The sequence below is a fragment of the Hyperoodon ampullatus genome, assembly GCF_949752795.1.
Source record: "Hyperoodon ampullatus genome assembly, chromosome: X".
Classification (NCBI taxonomy): Eukaryota; Metazoa; Chordata; class Mammalia; order Artiodactyla; family Ziphiidae; genus Hyperoodon; species Hyperoodon ampullatus.
The window spans coordinates 53436876-53456042 of record NC_136913.1 but is presented as its reverse complement, the minus strand read 5'-3'; the positions used below and the strand labels follow the sequence as shown (position 1 = coordinate 53456042).

The 19167-nt window shown below is 39.8% G+C and overlaps 1 protein-coding gene across 1 annotated transcript in view; it reads left to right on the top strand.

The window, feature by feature from the left end:
* The window catches only part of MTMR8 (myotubularin related protein 8), a gene marked incomplete at both ends in the record, with an annotated part of 181507 nt that overhangs the window by 15504 nt on the left and 146836 nt on the right, over nt 1–19167 (top strand). The window contains one exon of the mRNA XM_079728212.1: nt 17607–17729. Within this exon, the coding sequence (XP_079584338.1) occupies nt 17607–17729 (123 nt within the window). The remainder of the gene's footprint in view (nt 1–17606; nt 17730–19167) is intronic.

Sequence of the window (19167 nt, the reverse complement as noted above, 5' to 3'; positions counted from 1 at the left end):
TGTCTATTTGAGTCCCTGATTCCACTTCTTCTGCGCATATACCCGGAAGTGGAATGCTAGATCATATGGTAATTGTATTTTTAATATTTTGATGAACTGCCATAGTGGCTGTACCATTTTACTTTCCCACCAGCAATGTACAAGGGTTCCAGTTTCTCCACATCTCCACTAAGATGTGTTTTTTTTTCTATTCTTTTCTTTTTTTTTGATAGTACCCATCCTAATGGATGTGGGGAGGTATCTCATTATAGTTTTGATTTCCATTTCCCTAATGATTAGTGATGTTGAGCATCTTTTCATGTGGTTATTGGCCATTTATAGACAACTTTTTAATTTTTAAATTTTTTTAATTTTTGGGTGTGTGGGGTCTTTGTTGTGGCACGTGGGATCTTCGTTGTGGCACAGGCTTCTCTCTAGTGGTGGCACACAGGCTCAGTAGTTGCAGCACATGGGCTTAGTTGCCCTGCAGCATGTGGGATCTTGGTTCCCTTACCAGGGATTGAACCCACATCCCCTGCATTGGGAGGTGGATTCTTAACCACCGGACCACCAGGGAAGTCCGACAACTTTTTTAATTTTTGTTTTTTGTTTTGGCTGTGCCTTGCAGCTATGTGGGATCTTAGTTGCCCAACCAAAGATTGAACCCATACCCCCTGCAGTGGAAGCATGGAATCCTAACCACTGGACCACCAGGGAATTCCCCCTTATTGGCCATTTATATAACTTCTTTGGAGAAATGTATGGAGGTTCCTTAAAAAAACTACAAATAGAACTACCATATGACCCAGCAATCCCACTACTAGGCATATACCCTGAGAAAACCATAATTCAAAAAGAGACATGTACCAAAATGTTCATTGCAGCTCTATTCACAATAGCCTGGAGATGGAAACAACCTAAGTGTCCATCACTGGATGAATGGATAAAGAAGATGTGGCACATATATACAATGGAATATTACTCAGTCATAAAAAGAAGTGAAATTGAGCTATTTGTAATGAGGTGAATAGACCTAGAGTCTGTCATACAGAGTGAAGTAAGTCAGAAAGAGAAAGACAAATACCATATGCTAACACATATATATGGAATTTAAGAAAAAAACAATGTCATGAAGAACCTAGGGGTAAAACAGGAATAAAGGCACAGACCCACTTGAGAATGGACTTGAGGATATGTGGAGGGGGAAGGGTAAGCTGTGACAAAGCGAGAGAGAGGCATGGACATATATACACTACCAAACGTAAGGCAGATAGATAGTGGGAAGCAGCCGCATAGCACAGGAAGATCAGCTCCGTGCTTTGTGACCACCTGGAGGGGTGGGATAGGGAGGGTGGGTGGGAGGGAGATGCAAGAGGGAAGGGATATAGGAACAGATGTATATGTATAACTGATTCACTTTGTTACAAAGCAGAAACTAACACACCATTGTAAAGCAATTATACTCCAATAAATATGTAAAAAAATATGAAGCTTTCCTAAAAGCAGATAATTTTTGGCTTGACTTCCAGGAAACTGAGAACTAAATTTAGTGTTCCATCATATTAACTACATTAGCCCTTGTATTTAGCATTATTGCTTCCTCCTCCTTTTTCATGGCTTTGATTTTCTGTTCTGATAGCATGATTGTAGATTTATGTTTTATTATAAACCACCTCAAATTCATTTAGGAAGAGGCAAGGTCTAAATCAAGATGAAACTGGGTAAAGTGCTTTTCCTTATCAAGGAAATGTGACTTCTAGAGACAAGGGTTATACTCCTCTTTCAGTTCTCAAAAACCTAAATCCAGTTGGCTTCGCTTTGATCCTTTCAGTCAAGGAAGTAGTATCATGTAGTGGGGAAAAAACATGGACAGAGCCAGGTTTGAATTACAGATGTATTATTTCTTAACTATGAGTTCTTGGGCAAATCGCTCAAAAGATCTGGGTCTCAGTTTACTCCTTTGTAAAATGTAGGTAATATCTACAGCTTTGGAGTATGATGAAGATTAAGATATGGTATGATAAGGGACTGACACAAATTAAGTGTTCCATGACTATGTATTCCCTTCTTTTTCCATCAGAGCCAAACACCAATGGTAGAGGCTTTAGTATATGTATTAGTCCTCAAGGGTCTCAAAGATCAGCCCGTCTCAAAGAGGAGTATTTTCTTGAGCATCCTGAGTACCAAGGCTCTTGGCAGGACAGTTAAAAGAGAAAGCCTACCAAGGAAGCCCTGGTAGCAGTGGTCTGATACTGTGGCCACTATTTTATAGGGATTGGAATTGTTTTCCTCACCACCAGAACTTCCTCCTTTGACATAACTTTGTACTTGGGAAACCCCAATGAATATATTACTCCTAGAAACCATTGGGATTTATTTTAGTTAGGGTTGTCTTTTAAACATCATTTTGTGGTTTTGTGGTGCAATATTTAAGTGCTTTAGAAAGAGTTTTCGATAATCTCCAAAGACATTTTCCTTGGTTGAGAAATGCATACTGGACAGGGAGTCAGGAGGCCTGCGCTGATACTGACATGCTGCATGACCTTAGGTTTTATTTTCCTTGTGGATAAAATAATAATATTTAACCTTTATTGAGCAATTACTAAGTGTCAGGAACTATTGTAAGTGCTTTACATAAATATTGCATATTTATATACTCATTTAAGACTCACAACAATAACTATCATTATCCTCATTTCAAAGAAAAAGAAATTAAAACCGAGAAAGCTTAAGCAACTTGCTCAGAGTCAGAAAATGAAGCAGTGTGTGACTCAAGTCTGTGCTCATAACCCCTACACTGTACTGCTTCAATAAAATGAGCAGATTGGATTATACCAGCACTTCCTAAACTTTGTGCCTGATGACCACTAGTCCCACAAGATAAGTTGTTTAAAAAAGAAAAAAAAAGATTCTAAGGTAAAATATGTTGACACCACAAACACTGTGGAGATTGATAGTGAATTTTAACCTGTTAAAGTCTCTGAGAAACCCTGTAAGAAACCTGCTTATAATGCAGTGTTTCCCTAACCTGACCACAGAACTCTGTGTGTATGTGTGTGCGTGCGTGTGTGTGCATATGCATGCACACACACCTATTAACATTCTGTGGAACTAGGGTTTATAGAACGTGCTTTGAGAAATGCTGGTGTTAATCTGGAAGATTCATTCTCTTAAGTGCTTCTAGCACTTAATAATGATAGGTATGTGGACTGTAAAATGCAGCATTCCTTTCTGAGTCTCAAGTTTTCTTTAATTGGAGGGGTGCTGCAAATTACGGTGTGATGAGGCATAAATTCAAGGCTGGTCTGGGTTGCATTTTTAACACTTGCTTCAAATGACCTTGTACGTCTTAACACAAAAGACGTCATTTGCCCTCTACCTTTTCCTTTCCTCCTTCCTGCCCTGTTACATATTTTCTCACTTATTACTTAAAAGAAGAGACTTAAATCAGAGACGCTTGTTAGGAAAATAGGAGAAAGCTTTTTTAATATGTGCAGGGTGCAGCAATTGTTTTCATGATGAATACTCTTTGTTGTCAGAGATGATGCCACATGGAGCAGGGCTTATGTGGAACACAAGCTGTTAGATATCACCACGCTGTTAGTCCTCCTGGAGCCAGATGTTCTGTCTTTTATTTAATTATTTTTGCAGTGTTTCCAAGTTGTTACCAGTAATTGTGACAAATAAGGATAGTAAATGAATTCACAGACCTCTGAAGTGCACCTGATTTCCTCCCTTCCTCCCTTCCTGGAAGGGTAATGAAAAACAAACAAACAAACAAACAAACATGGTTTATGGTCTACATTTTCTCTAAGAGCAAAGGTCTTGTAAATGTCAGCATGTTCTGTTTACAGTCCAGGTGTGCAAAACTAACAAAGCAGTTGGGTGGCCTTACTGGGAATTAGAGTCTCTATAGTACTTAGTGGTGGTCATCTTCTCACCTCTTTTCTTTCTCTCTCCATCTCTCTCTCTTTACTCTTCCTCTCCTCCCTTCTCTCTTTCTCTCTCCTTTTTCCTTTTTCTCCCCCCTCTATCCTTTCTCTCCCCTCACCATACCCTCAGGTCTTTTTTTTTTTTTTTTTTTTTTGCGGTACGCGGGCCTCTCACTGTTGTGGCCTCTCCTGTTGCGGAGCACAGGCTCTGGACGCGCAGGCTCAGCGGCCATGGCTTACGGGCCTAGGCACTCCGTGGCATGTGGGATCTTCCTGGACCAGGGCACGAACCCGTGTCCCCTGCATCGTCAGGCGGACTCTCAACCACTGTGCCACCAGGGAAGCCCTACCCTCAGGTCTTTTAAGTCTCTTCCCCGCATCTCTATTTTTCTTTCTCTCTTCCCCCTATATACATACTATGGGACCCAGATTTCTGTGGGAGAAAAGCACACCAGGCAGAGACACCCTCTTACACACTGTCTTAGAACCAGAGGGATCTCTGGTGCCTATGAATAGAGAAAGGAGTGGGTCTGAGTAACCACAGGTTTCCTAAAAGTTCCTACCTGCTAATACACACAGGTTCCCTGCAGTGTGGAGCCCTCCAGGAAGTCCATATTAACAGTTTCAATATTAACAATTTCCCTCTCTCTCAGACACTTGGTAACCTTCATACACGGACATTGTAGCCTTTTGGTAGATAGTGCCCTGGGCCTTAGCAGCAACTCCTTTTGAGTGGCCGATTTTCCCCTTTGTTGTGCATTTCCTACCATTCAAGGCTGCCCAGGAGAGCACTAAAGATGCTTTATAGTTTCAATTTCTACTCCTCACCCCTTGCCATTATTTTCCTGAAGTGTGACTTCTTTTCCTGAGTATGAGAGAGTGAGCCCTTATTCCAACTGGCACTGATGTCTTTTGTTAACCTAATCACAACATAGTTCCTTCTAGCAACAGCAAGACTACTTCCTTTTAACTTTCAATTAGCTGAAGCAATCACATGCTTTTACCAAACTATTCTCATCAATTTTACATTGCCTCCTGCATTCAGATTAGCAAATGCCTACCTACAGCTTCCTCATCAGGAAAGGAAATGGTATGCACTCATGTTTCTTTTGCAGCATTACTTTGCAGCATTTCCTATAAGCATTTTTACCCCGTACCTCATTCCTAACCTTCTTCTACTTGTTCTCTGCCTGAAGGGTGCTGTGGATTCTTTTTTCTTTTTTCTTTTTTCTCTTCTTAGTCCATTTGGGCTGTTATAATAACATACCACAGATTCGTGGCTTATAAACAACAGAAATTTATTTCTCACAGTTCTAGAGGCTAGAAGTCTAACATTAGGGTGCTAGCATGTTTGGGTTCTGGTAAAGTCCCTCTTCTGAGTTGCAAACTGCCAATAACTTCTCACCCTGTTCTTACATGGCAAAAGCAGGCAAGGAATCTCTCTGGAGCCTCTTTTATAAGGGTACTAATCTCACTAATCCTATTTATGAGAACTCCACCCTCATGACCTAATTACCTCCCAAAGGCCCCACCTCTGAATACCATCACATTTGGGCATTAGGATTTCAACATATGAATTTGGAGGGTGGACACAAGCATTCAGACCAAAGCACCTTCCTTCTCCATTTGGGTTTTGGGCCTTAAAATATCTCCTAGGTTCTAATAGTTCTTTTTTATTTATCTTATACTGGGCCTTCTGAGATGGCTTTTTGCTAAACTCTACTTCTCTGGCCTTGCCCTTCCACCCTCCTTCCCTTCTCTAATTGGGCACTTCTTGCTATCTTTCCCTTCCTTCTTTTTCTCCAGTCACCCTTTAGCCACCTTCTATATCTGTACCTCTAGCATGGGTAACTCTGTGCTGCAAATAAATGCCTTCCTGATTTTGGATGCATGCATCAGTAAGCGACAGCTTGCAGCAAGCATCAGCGAGCAGTAGCTGGAAGCAAGATCTTAGTTCCCGGGCCGGGAGTCCTAACTGCTAGGCCACAGAGGCCAGTGGCTAGGGCCTGGGTCCCTAGTTCTTGCCTGCCTTGTCAAGAATGAATTCAGGCGAGGACACAGAAGGTAAAGGGAAAAGTAAAAAGTTTATTGGAAAAACAATGTACATACGGAAAGACGCATGGGCGAACTCAGAGAGAGAGTCGCACCTTTGGGAAGTTTAAATCCTTTATAAGGGGGCAGTTTTCTGGGTCTTTTTTCCCCTTCTGGCAAATCATCTTGCTTTGTCCCTCCCGGCTAATCAGTCTCAGGACCCTCCTCATAGGTGCACACGCACACCTCTCAGTCAAGATGACCCTGCTGTGAAGGCATCTGGGAGAAGCACGTCTTATGTTTTTCACCATTGAGGACGATGTTGGCTGTGGGTTTGTCATATATGGCCTTTATTATGTTGAGGAAAGTTCCCTCTATGCCTACTTTCTGCAGAGTTTTTATCATAAATGGGTGTTGAATTTTGTCAAAAGCTTTTTCTGCATCTATTGAGATGATCATATGGTTTTTCTCCTTCAATTTGTTAATATGGTATATCACATTGATTGATTTCCGTATATTGAAGTATCCTTGCATTCCTGGAATAAGCCCCACTTGATCATGGTGTATGATCCTTTTAATATGCTGTTGGATTCTGTTTGCTAGTATTTTGTTGAGGATTTTTGGATCTATGTTCATCAGTGTTATTGGCCTGTAGTTTTCTTCCTTTGTGACATCCATGTCTGGTTTTGGTATCAAGGTGATGGTGGCCTCATAGAATGGGTTTGGGAGTGTTCCTCCCTCTGCTATATTTTGGAAGAGTTTGAGAAGGATAGGTGCTAGCTCTTCTCTAAATGTTTGATAGAATTCGCCTGTGAAGCCATCTGGTCCTGGGCTTTTATTTGTTGGAAGATTTTTGATCACAGTTTCAATTTCAGTGCTTGTGATTCATCTGTTTATGGTTTCTATTTCTTCCTGAGTCAGTCTCAGAAGGTTGTGCGTTTCTAAGAATTTGTCCATTTCTTCCAGGTTGTCCATTTTATTGGCATAGAGTTGCTTGTACTAATCTCTCATGGTATTTTGTATTTCTGCAGTGTCAGTTGTTACTTCTCCTTTTTCACTTCTAATTCTATTGATTTGAGTCTTCTCCCTTTTCTTCGTGATGAGTCTGGCTAATGGTTTATCAATTTTGTTCATCTTCTCAAAGAACCAGCTTTTAGTTTTATTGATCTTTACTATCTTTTCCTTCATTTCTTTTTCATTTCTTTCTGATCTGATCTTTATGATTTCTTTCCTTCTGCTAACTTTGGGTTTTTTTTGTTGTTTGTTCTCTAATTGCTTTAAGTGCAGGGTCAGGTTGTTTACTCGAGACGTTTCCTGTTTCTTAAGGTGGGATTGTATTGCTATAAACTTTCCCCTTAGAACTGCTTTTGATGCATCCCATAGGTTTTGGGTCGTCGTGTCTCCATTGTCATTTGTTTATAGGTATTTTTTAATTTCCTCTTTTATTTCTTCAGTGATCACTTCGTTATTAAATAGTGTATTGTTTAGCCTCCATGTGTTTGTATTTTTTACAGATCTTTTCCTGTAATTGATATCTAGTCTCATAGCATTGTGGTTGGAAAAGATCCTTGGTACAATTTCAATTTTCTTAAATTTACCAAGGCTTGATTTGTGTCCCAAGATATGATCTATCCTGGAGAATGTTCCATGAGCACCTGAGAAAAATGTGTATTCTGTTGTTTTTGGATGGAATGTCCTATAAATATCAATTAAGTCCATGTTGTTTAATGTATCATTTAAAGCTTGTGTTTCCTTATTTATTTTCATTTTGGATGATCTGTCCATTGGTGAAAGTGGGGTTGAAGTCCCCTACTGTGAGTGTGTTACTGTTCCCTTTTATGGCTGTTAGTATTTGCCTTATGTATTGAGGTGCTCCTATGTTGGGTGCATAAATATTTACAATGGTTATATCTTCTTCTTGGATCGATCCCTTGATCATTATGTAGTGTCCTTCTTTGTCTCTTCTAGTAGTCTTTATTTTAAAGTCTATTTTGTCTGATATGAGAATTGCTACTCAAGCTTTCTTTTGATTTCCGTTTGCATGTAATATCTTTTTCCATCCCCTTACTTTCAATCTGTATGTGTCTCTAGGTCTGAAGTGGGTCTCTTGTAGACAGCATATATATGGGTCTTGTTTTTGTATCCATTCAGGCAATCTGTGTCTTTTGGTCGGAGCATTTAGTCCATTTACATTTAAGGTACTTATTGATATGTATGTTCCTATTCCCATTTCCTTAATTGTTTTGGGTTTGTTATTGTAAGTCTTTTCCTTCTGTTGTGTTTCTTGCCTAGAGAAGTTCCTTTAGCATTTGTTGTAAAGCTGGTTTTGTGGTGCTGAACTCTCTCAGCTTTTGCTTGTCTGTAAAGGTTTTAATTACTCCATCAAATCTGAATGAGATCCTTGCTGGGTAGAGTAATCTTGTTTGCAGGTTTTTCTCCTTCATCACTTTAAATATGTCCTGCCACTCCCTTCTGGCTTGTAGAGTTTCTTCTGAGAGTTCAGCTGTTAACCTGATGGGGATTCCCTTGTGTGTTATTTGTTGTTTTTCCCTTGCTGCTTTTAATATGTTTTCTTTGTGTTTAATTTTTGACAGTTTGATTAATATGTGTCTTGGCGTATTTCTCCTTGTATTTATTCTGTATGGGACTCTCTGTGCCTCCTGGATTTGATTAACTATTTCCTTTCCCATATTAGGGACGTTTTCCACTAAAATCTCTTCAAATATTTTCTCAGTCCCTTTCTTTTTCTCTTCTTCTTCTGGAACCCCTATAATTCGAATGTTGGTGCGTTTAATGTTGTCCCAGAGGTCTCTGAGACTGTCCTCAGTTCTTTTCTCTTTATTCTGCTCTGCAGCAGTTATTTCCACTATTTTATCTTCCAAGTCACTTATCCATTCTTCTGCCTCAGTTATTCTGCTATTGATCCCATCTAGAGTATTTTTAATTTCATTTACTGTGTTTCTAATCGTTGCTTGATTCATCTTTAGTTCTTCTAGGTCCTTGTTAACTGTTTCTTTCACTTTGTCTATTCTATTTCCAAGATTTTGGATCATCTTTACTATCATTATTCTGAATTCTTTTTCAGGTAGACTGCCTATTTCCTCTTCATTTGTTAGGTCTGGTGGGTTTTTATCTTGCTTTTTCACCTGCTGTGTGTCTTTCTGTCTTCTCATTTTGCTTATCTTACTGTGTTTGGGGTCTCCTTTTTGCAGGCTGCAGGTTCGTAGTTCCCATTGTTTTTGGTGTCTGTCCCCAGTGGCTAAGGTTGTTTCAGTGGGTTGTGTAGGCTTCCTGTTGGAGGGGACTGGTGCCTGTGTTCTGGTGGATGAGGCTTGATCTTGTCTTTCTGGTGGACAGGTCCAAGTCTGGTGGTGTGTTTTGGGGGTGCCTGTGGCCTTATTATGTTTTTGGGCAGCCTCTCAGCTAATGGGTGGGTTTGTGTTCCTGTGTTGCTAGTTGCTTGGCATAAGGTGACCAGCACTGTAGCCTGCTGGTCGTTTAGTGAAGCTGGGTGCTGGTGTTGAGATGGAGATCTCTGGGAGATTTTCACCGCTTGATATTATGTGGAGCTGGGAGGTCTCTTGTGTACCAGTGTCCTGAAGTTGGCTCTCCCACCTCAGAGGCACAGTACTGACTCCTGGCTGTAGCTCCAAGAGCCTTTCATCCACCCACCTCAGAATAAATGGGAGAAAAAGTAGAAAGAAAGAATTAGTAGAAGTAGAAAGAAAGAAACAAGAAAGAAAAAGAAAGAAAGAAATAGAAGGGAGGGAAGGAGGAAGGAGGGAAGGTAGGAAAAAGAGAAAGAGAGAAGATGAAGTGAATAGAATAAAGTATAATAAAATATAATAGGGTTATTAAAATAAAATAATAATTATTAAAAAAAATTAAAGAAAAATAAAACGTACGGATATAACCCTGGGACAAATGGTGGAAGCAAAGCTCTACAGACAAAATCTCACACAGAAGCATATACATGCACATTCACAAAAAGAGAAAAAGGGGAAAAAATCGTAAATCTTGCTCTCAAAGTCCACCTCCTCAATTTGGCATAATTTGTTGTAAAAAGAGGAAAAGGGGAAAATATCATAAATATTGTTCTCCATGTCCACCTCCTCAATTTGGGATGATTTGTTGTCTATTCATGTGTTCCGCAGATGCAGGGTACATCAAGTTGATAGTGGAGCTTTAATCCGCTGCTTCTGTGGCTGCTGGGAGAGATTTCCCTTTCTCTTCTTTATTCTCACAGCTCCCGGGTCTCAGCTTTGCATTTGGCCCCGCCTCTGCGTGTTGGTCGCCGGAGGTCATCTGTTCTTCACTCAGACAGGACGGGTTTAAAGGAGCAGCTGCTTCTGGGGCTCTGGCTCACTCAGGCCACGGGGAGGGAGGGGTACGGAGTGCTCGGCGAGCCTGCGGCAGAAGAGGCCAGCGTGACATTGTACCAGCCCGAGGCGCGCCTTGAGCTCTCCCGGGGAAGCCGTCTCTGGATCCTGGGACCCTGGCAGTGGCGGGCTGCACAGCCTCCCGGAAGGGGGGGGGGCGTGGACAGTGACCTGTGCTCACACCCAGGCTTCTTGGTGGCGGCAGAAGCAGCCCCAGCGTCCCACGCCCGTCTCTGGGGTCCACGCTGTTAGCTGCGGCTCGCACCCATCTCTGGAGCTCCTTTAAGCAGCGCTCTTAATCCCCTCTCCTCGCGCACCAGGAAACAAAGAGGGAAGAAAAAGTCTCTTGCCTCTTCGGCAGCTCCAGACTTCTTCCCGGACTCCCCCCCGGCTAGCCATGGTGCACTAACCCCTTCAGGCTGTGTTCACGCCGCCAACCCCAGTCCTCTCCCTGCGCTCTGACCCAAACCCGAAACCCAAGCCTCAGCTCCCAGCCCCGCCTGCCCCGGCGGCCGAGCAGACAAACCTCTTGGGCTGGTGAGTGCCGGTCGGCACCGATACTCTGTGCGGGAATCTCTCCGCTTTGCTCTCCGCACCCCTGTTGCTGTGCTCTCCTCCGCTACTCCAAAGCTTTCCCCCTCCGCCACCCACAGTCTCCGCCCACGAAGGGGCTTCTAGTGTGTGGAAACCTTCCCTCCTTCACGGCTCTCTCCCACTGGTGCTGGTCCCGTCCCTATCCTTTTGCCTCTGTTTATTCTTTTTTCTTTTGCCCTACCCAGGTACGTGGGGACTTTCTTGCCTTTTGGGAAGTCTGAAGTCTGCCAGCGTTCAGTAGGTGCTCTGTAGGAGTTGTTCCATGTGTAGATGAATTTCTGGTGTATCTGTGGGGAGGAAGTTGATCTTCACGTCTTACTCTTCCACCATCATCCGCCCCAGCCCCTTATTTATTTTCATTTTGGATGATCTGCCCAGTGGTGTAAGCGAGGTGTTATAGTCCCCCACTATTATTGTGTTATTGTCGATTTCCTCTTTTATAGCTTTTAGGAGTTGCCTATGTATTTAGGTGCCCCTATGTTGTGTGCATATATATTTATAATTGTTATATCTTCTTCTTGGATTCATCCCTTGATCATTATGTAGTGTCCTTCCTTGTCTCTTGTAACATTCTTTATTTTAAAATCTATTTTATCTGATATGAGTATTGCTACTCCAGCTTTCTTTTGGTTTCAATTTGCATGGAATATCTTTTTCCACTCCCTCACTTTCAGTCTGTAAGTGTCCCTAGATATGAAGTGGGTCTAATTTAGACAGCATATTGATGGGTCTTGTTTTTGTATCCATTCAGCAAGCCTGTGTCTTTTGGTTGGAGCATTTAATCCATTCACATTTAAGGTAATTATCGATATGTATGTTCCTATGACCATTTTTTAAATTGTTTTGGATTCGTTTTTGTGGGTTCTTTTCTTCTCTAGTGTTTCCCACTTAGAGACGTTCCTGTAGCATTTGTTGCAGAGCTGGTTTGGTGGTGCTGAATTCTCTTAGCTTTTGTTTGTCTGTAATAAACCTTTTGATTTCTCCATCAAATCTGAATGAGATCCTTGCTGGGTAGAGTAATCTTGGTCGTAGGTTCTTCCCTTTCATCACTTTAAGTATATCATGCCAATACCTTCTGACTTGTAGAGTTTCTGCTGAGAAATCAGCTGTTAACCTTATGGGAGTTCCCTTATATGTTATTTCTTGTTTTTCCCTTGCTGCTTTCAATAATTTTTCTTTGTCTTTATTTTTTGCCAGTTTGATTAGTATGTGTCTCAATGTGTTTCTCCTTGGGTTTATCGTGTATGGGACTCTCTGCACTTCCTGGACTTGGGTGGCTATTTCTTCTCCCACGTTAGGGAACTTTTCGACTCTAATCTCTTCCAGATATTTTCTTGGGTCCTTTCTCTCTCCCTTCTCCTTCTGGCACCCCTATAATGTGAATGTTGTTGCATTTAATGTTGTCCCATAGGTCTCTTAGGCTGCCTTCATTTGTTTTCATTCTTTTTTCTTTATTCTGTTCCACAGCAGTGAATTCCACCATTCTGTCTTCCAGGTCACTTATCCGTTCTTCTGCCTCAGTTTTTCTGCTATTGAGTCCTTCTAGTGTAGTTTTCATTTTAGTTATTGTATTATTCATCTCTGTTTGTTTGTTCTTTAATTCTTCTAGGTCTTTGTTAAGCATTTCTTGCATCTTCTCGATCTTTGCCTCCATTCTTTTTCCGAGGTCTTGGATCATCTTCACTATCATTATTCTGAATTCTTTTTCTGGAAGGTTTCCTATCTTCATTTAGTTTTTTTTCTGGGGTTTTATCTTGTTCCTTCATCTGGTACATAGCTATCTGTCTTTTCATCTTTTCTATCTTTCTGTGAGTGTGGTTTTTGTTCCACAGGCTGCAGGATTGTAGTTCTTGCTCTGCTGTCTTCCCTCTGGTGGATGAGGCTATCTAATAGGCTTGTGCAAGTTTCCTGATGGGAGGTACTGGTGGTGGGTAGAGCTGACCGTTGCTCTGGTGAGCAGGGCTCAGTAAAACTTTAATCTGGTTGACTGCTAATGGGTGGGACTGTGTTCCCTCCCTCTTGGTCGTTTGGCCTGAGGCAATCCAACACTGGAGCCTACCCTGGCTCTTTGGTGGAGCTAATGACAGACTGTGGGAAGGCTCATGCCAAAGAGTACTTCCCAGAACTTCTGCTGCCAGTGTCCTTGTCCCCACGGTGAGCCACAGCCAGCCCCTGCCTCTGCAGGAGACCCTCTAACACTAGCACGTAGGTCTGTTTCTGTCTCCCCTGGGGTCACTGCTCCTTCCCCTGGGTCCCGATGCACACACTACTTTTTGTGTGCCCTCCAAGGGTGGAGTCTCTGTTTCCCCCAGTCCTGCACTCAAATCCCACTGGATTTCAAAGTCTGATTCTCTAGGAATTCCTCCTCCCGTTACCAGACCTCCAGGTTGGGAAGCCTGAGGGGGCTCAGAACCTTTACTCCAGTGGGTGGACTTCTGTGGTATAAGTGTTCTCCAGTCTTAATCACCCACCCACCAGTTATGGGATTTGATTTTACTGTGATTGTGCCCCTCCTACCGTCTCGTTGTGGCTTCTCCTTTGTCTTTGGATGTGGGGTATCTTTATTGGTGAGTTCCAGTGTCTTCCTGTCGATGATTGTCCAGCAGCTAGTTGTGATTCTGGTGTTCTCGCAAGAGGGAGTGAGAACATGTCCTTCTACTCCGCCATCTTGGTTCCTCCTTTCCTTAATAATCTCCTGTTAATTTCAGTTATTTTATATATTTTCTTCCTTTCTATTATTAAGGTGTTTTTTTTTTTTTTTTTTTGCGGTACGCGGACCTCTCACTGTTGTGGCCTCTCCCATTGTGGAGCACAGGCTCCGTATGCCCAGTCTAAGCAGCCATGGCTCACGGGCCTAGCAGCTCCGTGGCATGTTGGATCTTCCCAGACCGGGGCATGAACCTATGTCCCCTGCATTGGCAGGCGGACTCTCAACCACTGCGCCACCAGGGAAGCCCTGTTATTAAGTTTTGAAGTCTTTTCCTGTCTCTAGATCCAAGGTGTTTTGCATTTTTTCTAGTAATTTTATAGTTTTACTTCTGACATATAGATATATCTAGATTCCACTTTTGTATATGGTGTTACAGGGGTATAGTTTTATTTTTCTCCATGTGTTCATACAGTTTCCCCAACACATTTAGTACGTACTCTTATCTTTTGTTCATAATTTATAGTGCCACATTTATCCTATGTGAAGCAACCATTCATACACTAGTCTGTCTTTGAGCTATGGTCCTTTATCAGTGGTCTGTTTGTCTGTTGTTGCACTAGTACTTCAGGCTTTTTTTTTTTTTTTTACCCCATGACTGGGTATGTCTTAATATCTAGCAGAGCAAATCTTCCCTTCTTCACTGTTCTCTTTTAAGATTTATTTAGCTACTTATGGGGTATAGTCTTCTACTTAAATTTAGAATTCATTTGTGGAAAATCCACTCTGAAATTTAATTGTAGTTGCATTAAATTTATAGATTAATTTGGGGGATAATTGCCAACTTTACAAAATTAAGTTGTCCCATCCAAGAGCATGGATGTCTCTTCATTTCTTTAAGTTGTCTTCAGTTTTCTTATTAGAGTTTTAAAGTTTTCTCTGTAAAAGTCTCATATATGCTTGGTTAAGCTAATTCCTGTATTCAACATGGTGTTTGTTGCCACTGTGAATGGTATTTTCTTAATGGTTATTGCTGGTTTAGAGAAACACTTGATTTTTGTAGGTTGATATTTTATCTTGCAACCTTGCTGAATTCCTCTGATTTAAGTTCTAATAGTTTGTTGATTCTTTTGTTTTTTTCTTGGTAGAAGATCTTCTATTATCTTTTTATTGGAAAAATTATCTTCCCAGTAAATTGTGCCAGATATAGCACTTCAGTTCCAATCCTTTCATGTCTTAATTTTCCCCCTCTTTTTTCTTATTGTACTGGCTAGGATATCTAAAAGAGTAGCAGTGATAGATGGGTCCAGTTTGTCTTTTTTGTGATTTTAAATTAATACATTTAGTTTCTCCATTACACATGACATTCTTTGTAGGCTCTTGATATATAATCTTTACCAAGTTCAGGATGTTTACTTCAGTTCTTAATTCACTAAGAGCTATCATAAATAGAAGTGAACTCAAAAGTATTTTTCTCTATTAATTGAGATAAAGCATTTGATTTTTCTCTTTTAATCTGTTAATGTGATGTTTTCCATTGAAGTTTTTCAATGTTGAACTGTCTTTGCTTTCTTGAGTTAAATTTACTTGATCAAATGTATTTTTAAAAATATACTGTTGATTCACTAAATAATTTTTATTTGGATTTTTGCATCTACATTTCTTAAGTGAAATGGGTATACATTTTCATTTCTTGTAGTTGTCTATTTGGTTTTAGAATCAAGATTACACTAGCCTCATACATAAAATAGACTGTCATTCTTTTTCTAATAACTGGAATCAATTGGATAAGGTAGTCTGTTTCTTGGAAGTTTGGTAGAATTCACTAATAAGTCATACTGAGGTATTTTCCTTGGAATTTTTTCACTTCATATAGGTTTTTCAATTTATTAGCATATTGTTCATAAGACTGTCATTTAAAGAAATTTGTTACATTGTCTTCCCTTTTTTATTCTGTAGCTTGTGTATTTGCCTCTTTTCCCTTTTTTTCCTGATCAGTCTTGTCAAAGATCTATTAACCTTTAGGAATGAAATTGGATCATTTGTAGAGACGTGGATGGACCTACAGAGTGTAATACAGAGTGAGGTAAGTCAGAAAGAGAAAAGCAAATATCATATAATAATGCATATATGTGGAATCTAGAAAAATGGTATAGATCATCTTATTTGCAAAGCAGAAATAGAGACACAGACATAGAGAACAAATGTATGGATCCCAAGGGGGAAAGGGGTGTGGTGGGAGGAATTGGGAGACTGGGATTGACACATATACATTATTGATACTATGTATAAAATAGACAACTGTTGGGAACATACTCTATAGCACAGGGAACTCTACCTAAATGGGAGGGAAGTCCAAAAGGGAGGGGATATCTCTATGTGTATGGCTGATTCATTTTGTTGTGTAGTGGAGGCTAACACAGCATTGTAGAGCAACCATATTCCAATAAAAATTAATTTAAAAAGATCTATTAACCTTTTAAAATAATTAAAGTCTAGTTTTGTTCATCTTTTCTGTTGTTTTTTTTGGTGTGTGTGTGTATGTGGGGGGGCAATTCTCTGCTTCTTAATTTCTGTCCTTTGTCTTACTTGTTTCTCTGTTCTTTTGCTTTCTTCATTGAATTGAATGCTTAACTAGTTTATCAACGTTTCTTCTTTAATGATAAGTGTACTTAAATGTATACATTTCCTTCTTAGTTCTGCTTTAGCTGTGCCCCACAACTTTTCATGTTGTGTTTTTATTATTATTCACTTCTAAATATTTATTAATTTTATTTATGATTTCCTTTTAACCCAAGGTTAATTTAATAATATGCTATGTTGCTTCCAAACATATGCTAATTTTGCCTATTATTTTGTTATTAATTTCTAATGTCATTGTGTCATGGTTGGAGAATGTAGACTGTGTGATATTGAACCTTTAGAATTTATTGAGGCTTCCTTTACAGCCATTATCATGATGTCTTTTTAGAAATGCTCTATTAGTTGTCTTGAATGACTTTATGTTCTTCATTTGTTGGATATAGAGTTCTCTGTATATCTAATAGCTTGAACTTTGTAGGTGTACTGTGCAAGTATACTGTATCTCTATTCATTTTTGTTTTTTATTTGTATGCTTGATATATCAATTCCTAACTAAAGTGTTAAAGTATCCAAGTGTTTCTTTTCTCTCTGCAGTTCTGCTACAAGCAAGTACATCAAGCAAGCTGTATTTTGAAACTGGCTTGTAAGATGCATATATATTTATGATCAATATATCTTCTTGTCCTGTTGTTCTTTGTCTCTTGATTCTATTTTGTCAGATATTAAATCTACTCAAGCTTTGTTCATATTTGACTAGTATATCTTTTCTATCTTTTTATTTTCAACTTATTTACATCTCTTTATTTTAGATATAATCTTCTGGACTGAATATTGTTGAGTATTTGTTTTAATTCAGTCTGTAAGTCTGTCTTTTAACTGGTAAGTTTAATTTGTGTACATTTGTTATTTCTCTTATATTGGGACTTATTTCTGGCATTATATGCTTTCCATTTATGGTACTCTTTTTGGGGTTTTTTTGTTTGCTTCTTTTTTTTTCATTCCTACTTTCCACTGGATACATCAAGTTTTCTCCTGCTTTTTAGAAAATTATATACTCTATTTTCTTGCCCTTTAACTTAAGATCTAATCTCACGTTATTTACACCTATTGATTTTTCCACATACAATAACTGCCACTTCCCTCTAACAAGATTAGTACCTCAGCAGGCTCTTATGTCCTATTTATCTTCCACATACATCTACCCCATCATAGTAACATCATCTAGAATTTTAATCCTTCTTAGAATCCACGTTTCCCTCTCACTTTTATAGTTTCTTCGGGGCTGATTTAGGAAAAGGAAACACAGATCATACCAGTTTGCCACTTTGACAGGACCTAGAAAGCCTCAAAGAAGTTTTATATCAAATTAACAGCATTTATCTTGGTTTGAATTACACCACTTTAATCACAGGTGGTGAGTTGATAACTTAATCAGTATTTTTCTCCCCCCTCATATAACAGGTAGAAAACGTGAAATTACTGGATCGTTATGTAGGTAAGAAACCAGCTAATGGGAGTCTATATCTTACTGCAACCCACCTGATCTATGTGGAGGCTTCTGGTGCAGCCCGAAAAGAGACATGGGTATGTTCATGAGAAGAAATATCAAAGGGTCTGGAGGAGTTGTGTATACATGCTTTCTAACATGGTTAAATTTCAGTTAACAGTTAAATTGCTGTAAAACCTTTTCTTCAAAGAATCTATTCTGGGGGGGGTCTTTTCAGAGATTGAATCATATGATTTCTCGTCCCTCAAGTTGTTGATTATAGTCATCCTAAGCTACATGGGACTTTTCCTCAATATTTTTAGGTAAAGTAGTCTCTGCTCATTTTCTGAGCTTACTTGGTAAGCATCCCGAAGTAATTTAAAGCCTTGCTACCCATGAAATGTGATCCAAAAACCAAGAACATCTGTATCGCCTGGGAGCTTGTTAAAAATGCAGAATCTCAGGCCTCAGATTTTAAATTTCTAAAGCACTCTCAGGTGATGCTGGTGGCTCATGGACTACATTTTGGGTATCAATAATTTAGACCAACACTCTGACCTAAGACAGGGTGGTGTGTGTGTGTGTGTGTGTGTGTGTGTGTGTGTGTGTGTGTTTTGTTATACCTTTAAACAATGTTGTCTAATTAGTTTAGCACCGCTTATGTTACTTTATGCCTACCTCATCCTAAAGTAGGACCATTTAATCTTAATCATTAGCCAGACTTATGCTTAGCCCTCTCTAACAAGTAAAACATGCTTCTGGTATATGGCATAGCATAGTGATTAAGATCACAGACTCTAGAGCCAGGCTGCTCAAGGTGAAATCCCAGCTTCAACATTTACTACCTTTGTAACCTTGGGCAAGTTATTTAACTTATCTGAGGCTCACTTCCCTCATCTCTAAAATAGAGGAAATAATACCTGGTTATGGAATAAAAAAGTTAATGTTGTAAATGCTTAAAATGGTGTCTGGCACATGATAGATATGATTATATAAGTATAAAATGAATTAAACAGAATATACATTTGAAAGAAGCATTTTAATACTTCCTTTTTAAAAACACCATGAGCTTTCCTCATATGACATTGTATCTTTTCACTTTGGTATGATGAAGGGAATGAGAAAAGAGGAATCAGGAGAGTTGGTTCTAGCTAGACTCAGTTGTGCACTAACTGGCTATATGACCTTGGGTAAGTGACTCTTGCTCTCTGGGCTTCAGTTTCCTCATATGTAAAATGAGATTGTTAGATTATATAATTAGTAAGGACTCTTCCATTTCTAACAGTTTGGGAACCAGTTCTTTAGTACTGTGCCATGAGCCTTTCCCCTTTCTACCTGCATTTGCAGACAGCACATGTCTCCAGATTTGTTTCTACTGGGTATAATTTCAAACCTAATGGACTAGATCGGGAAGGGAGAACTTATGTTAATTATTTCTATATGTCAAAGGAGGCATATTTACCCAATTAGTACTATTAATGAAGCTCTTTCCATCCTTAGTCTGCTTCACTTTCTGCCTCTTTCCAATTCACCAGT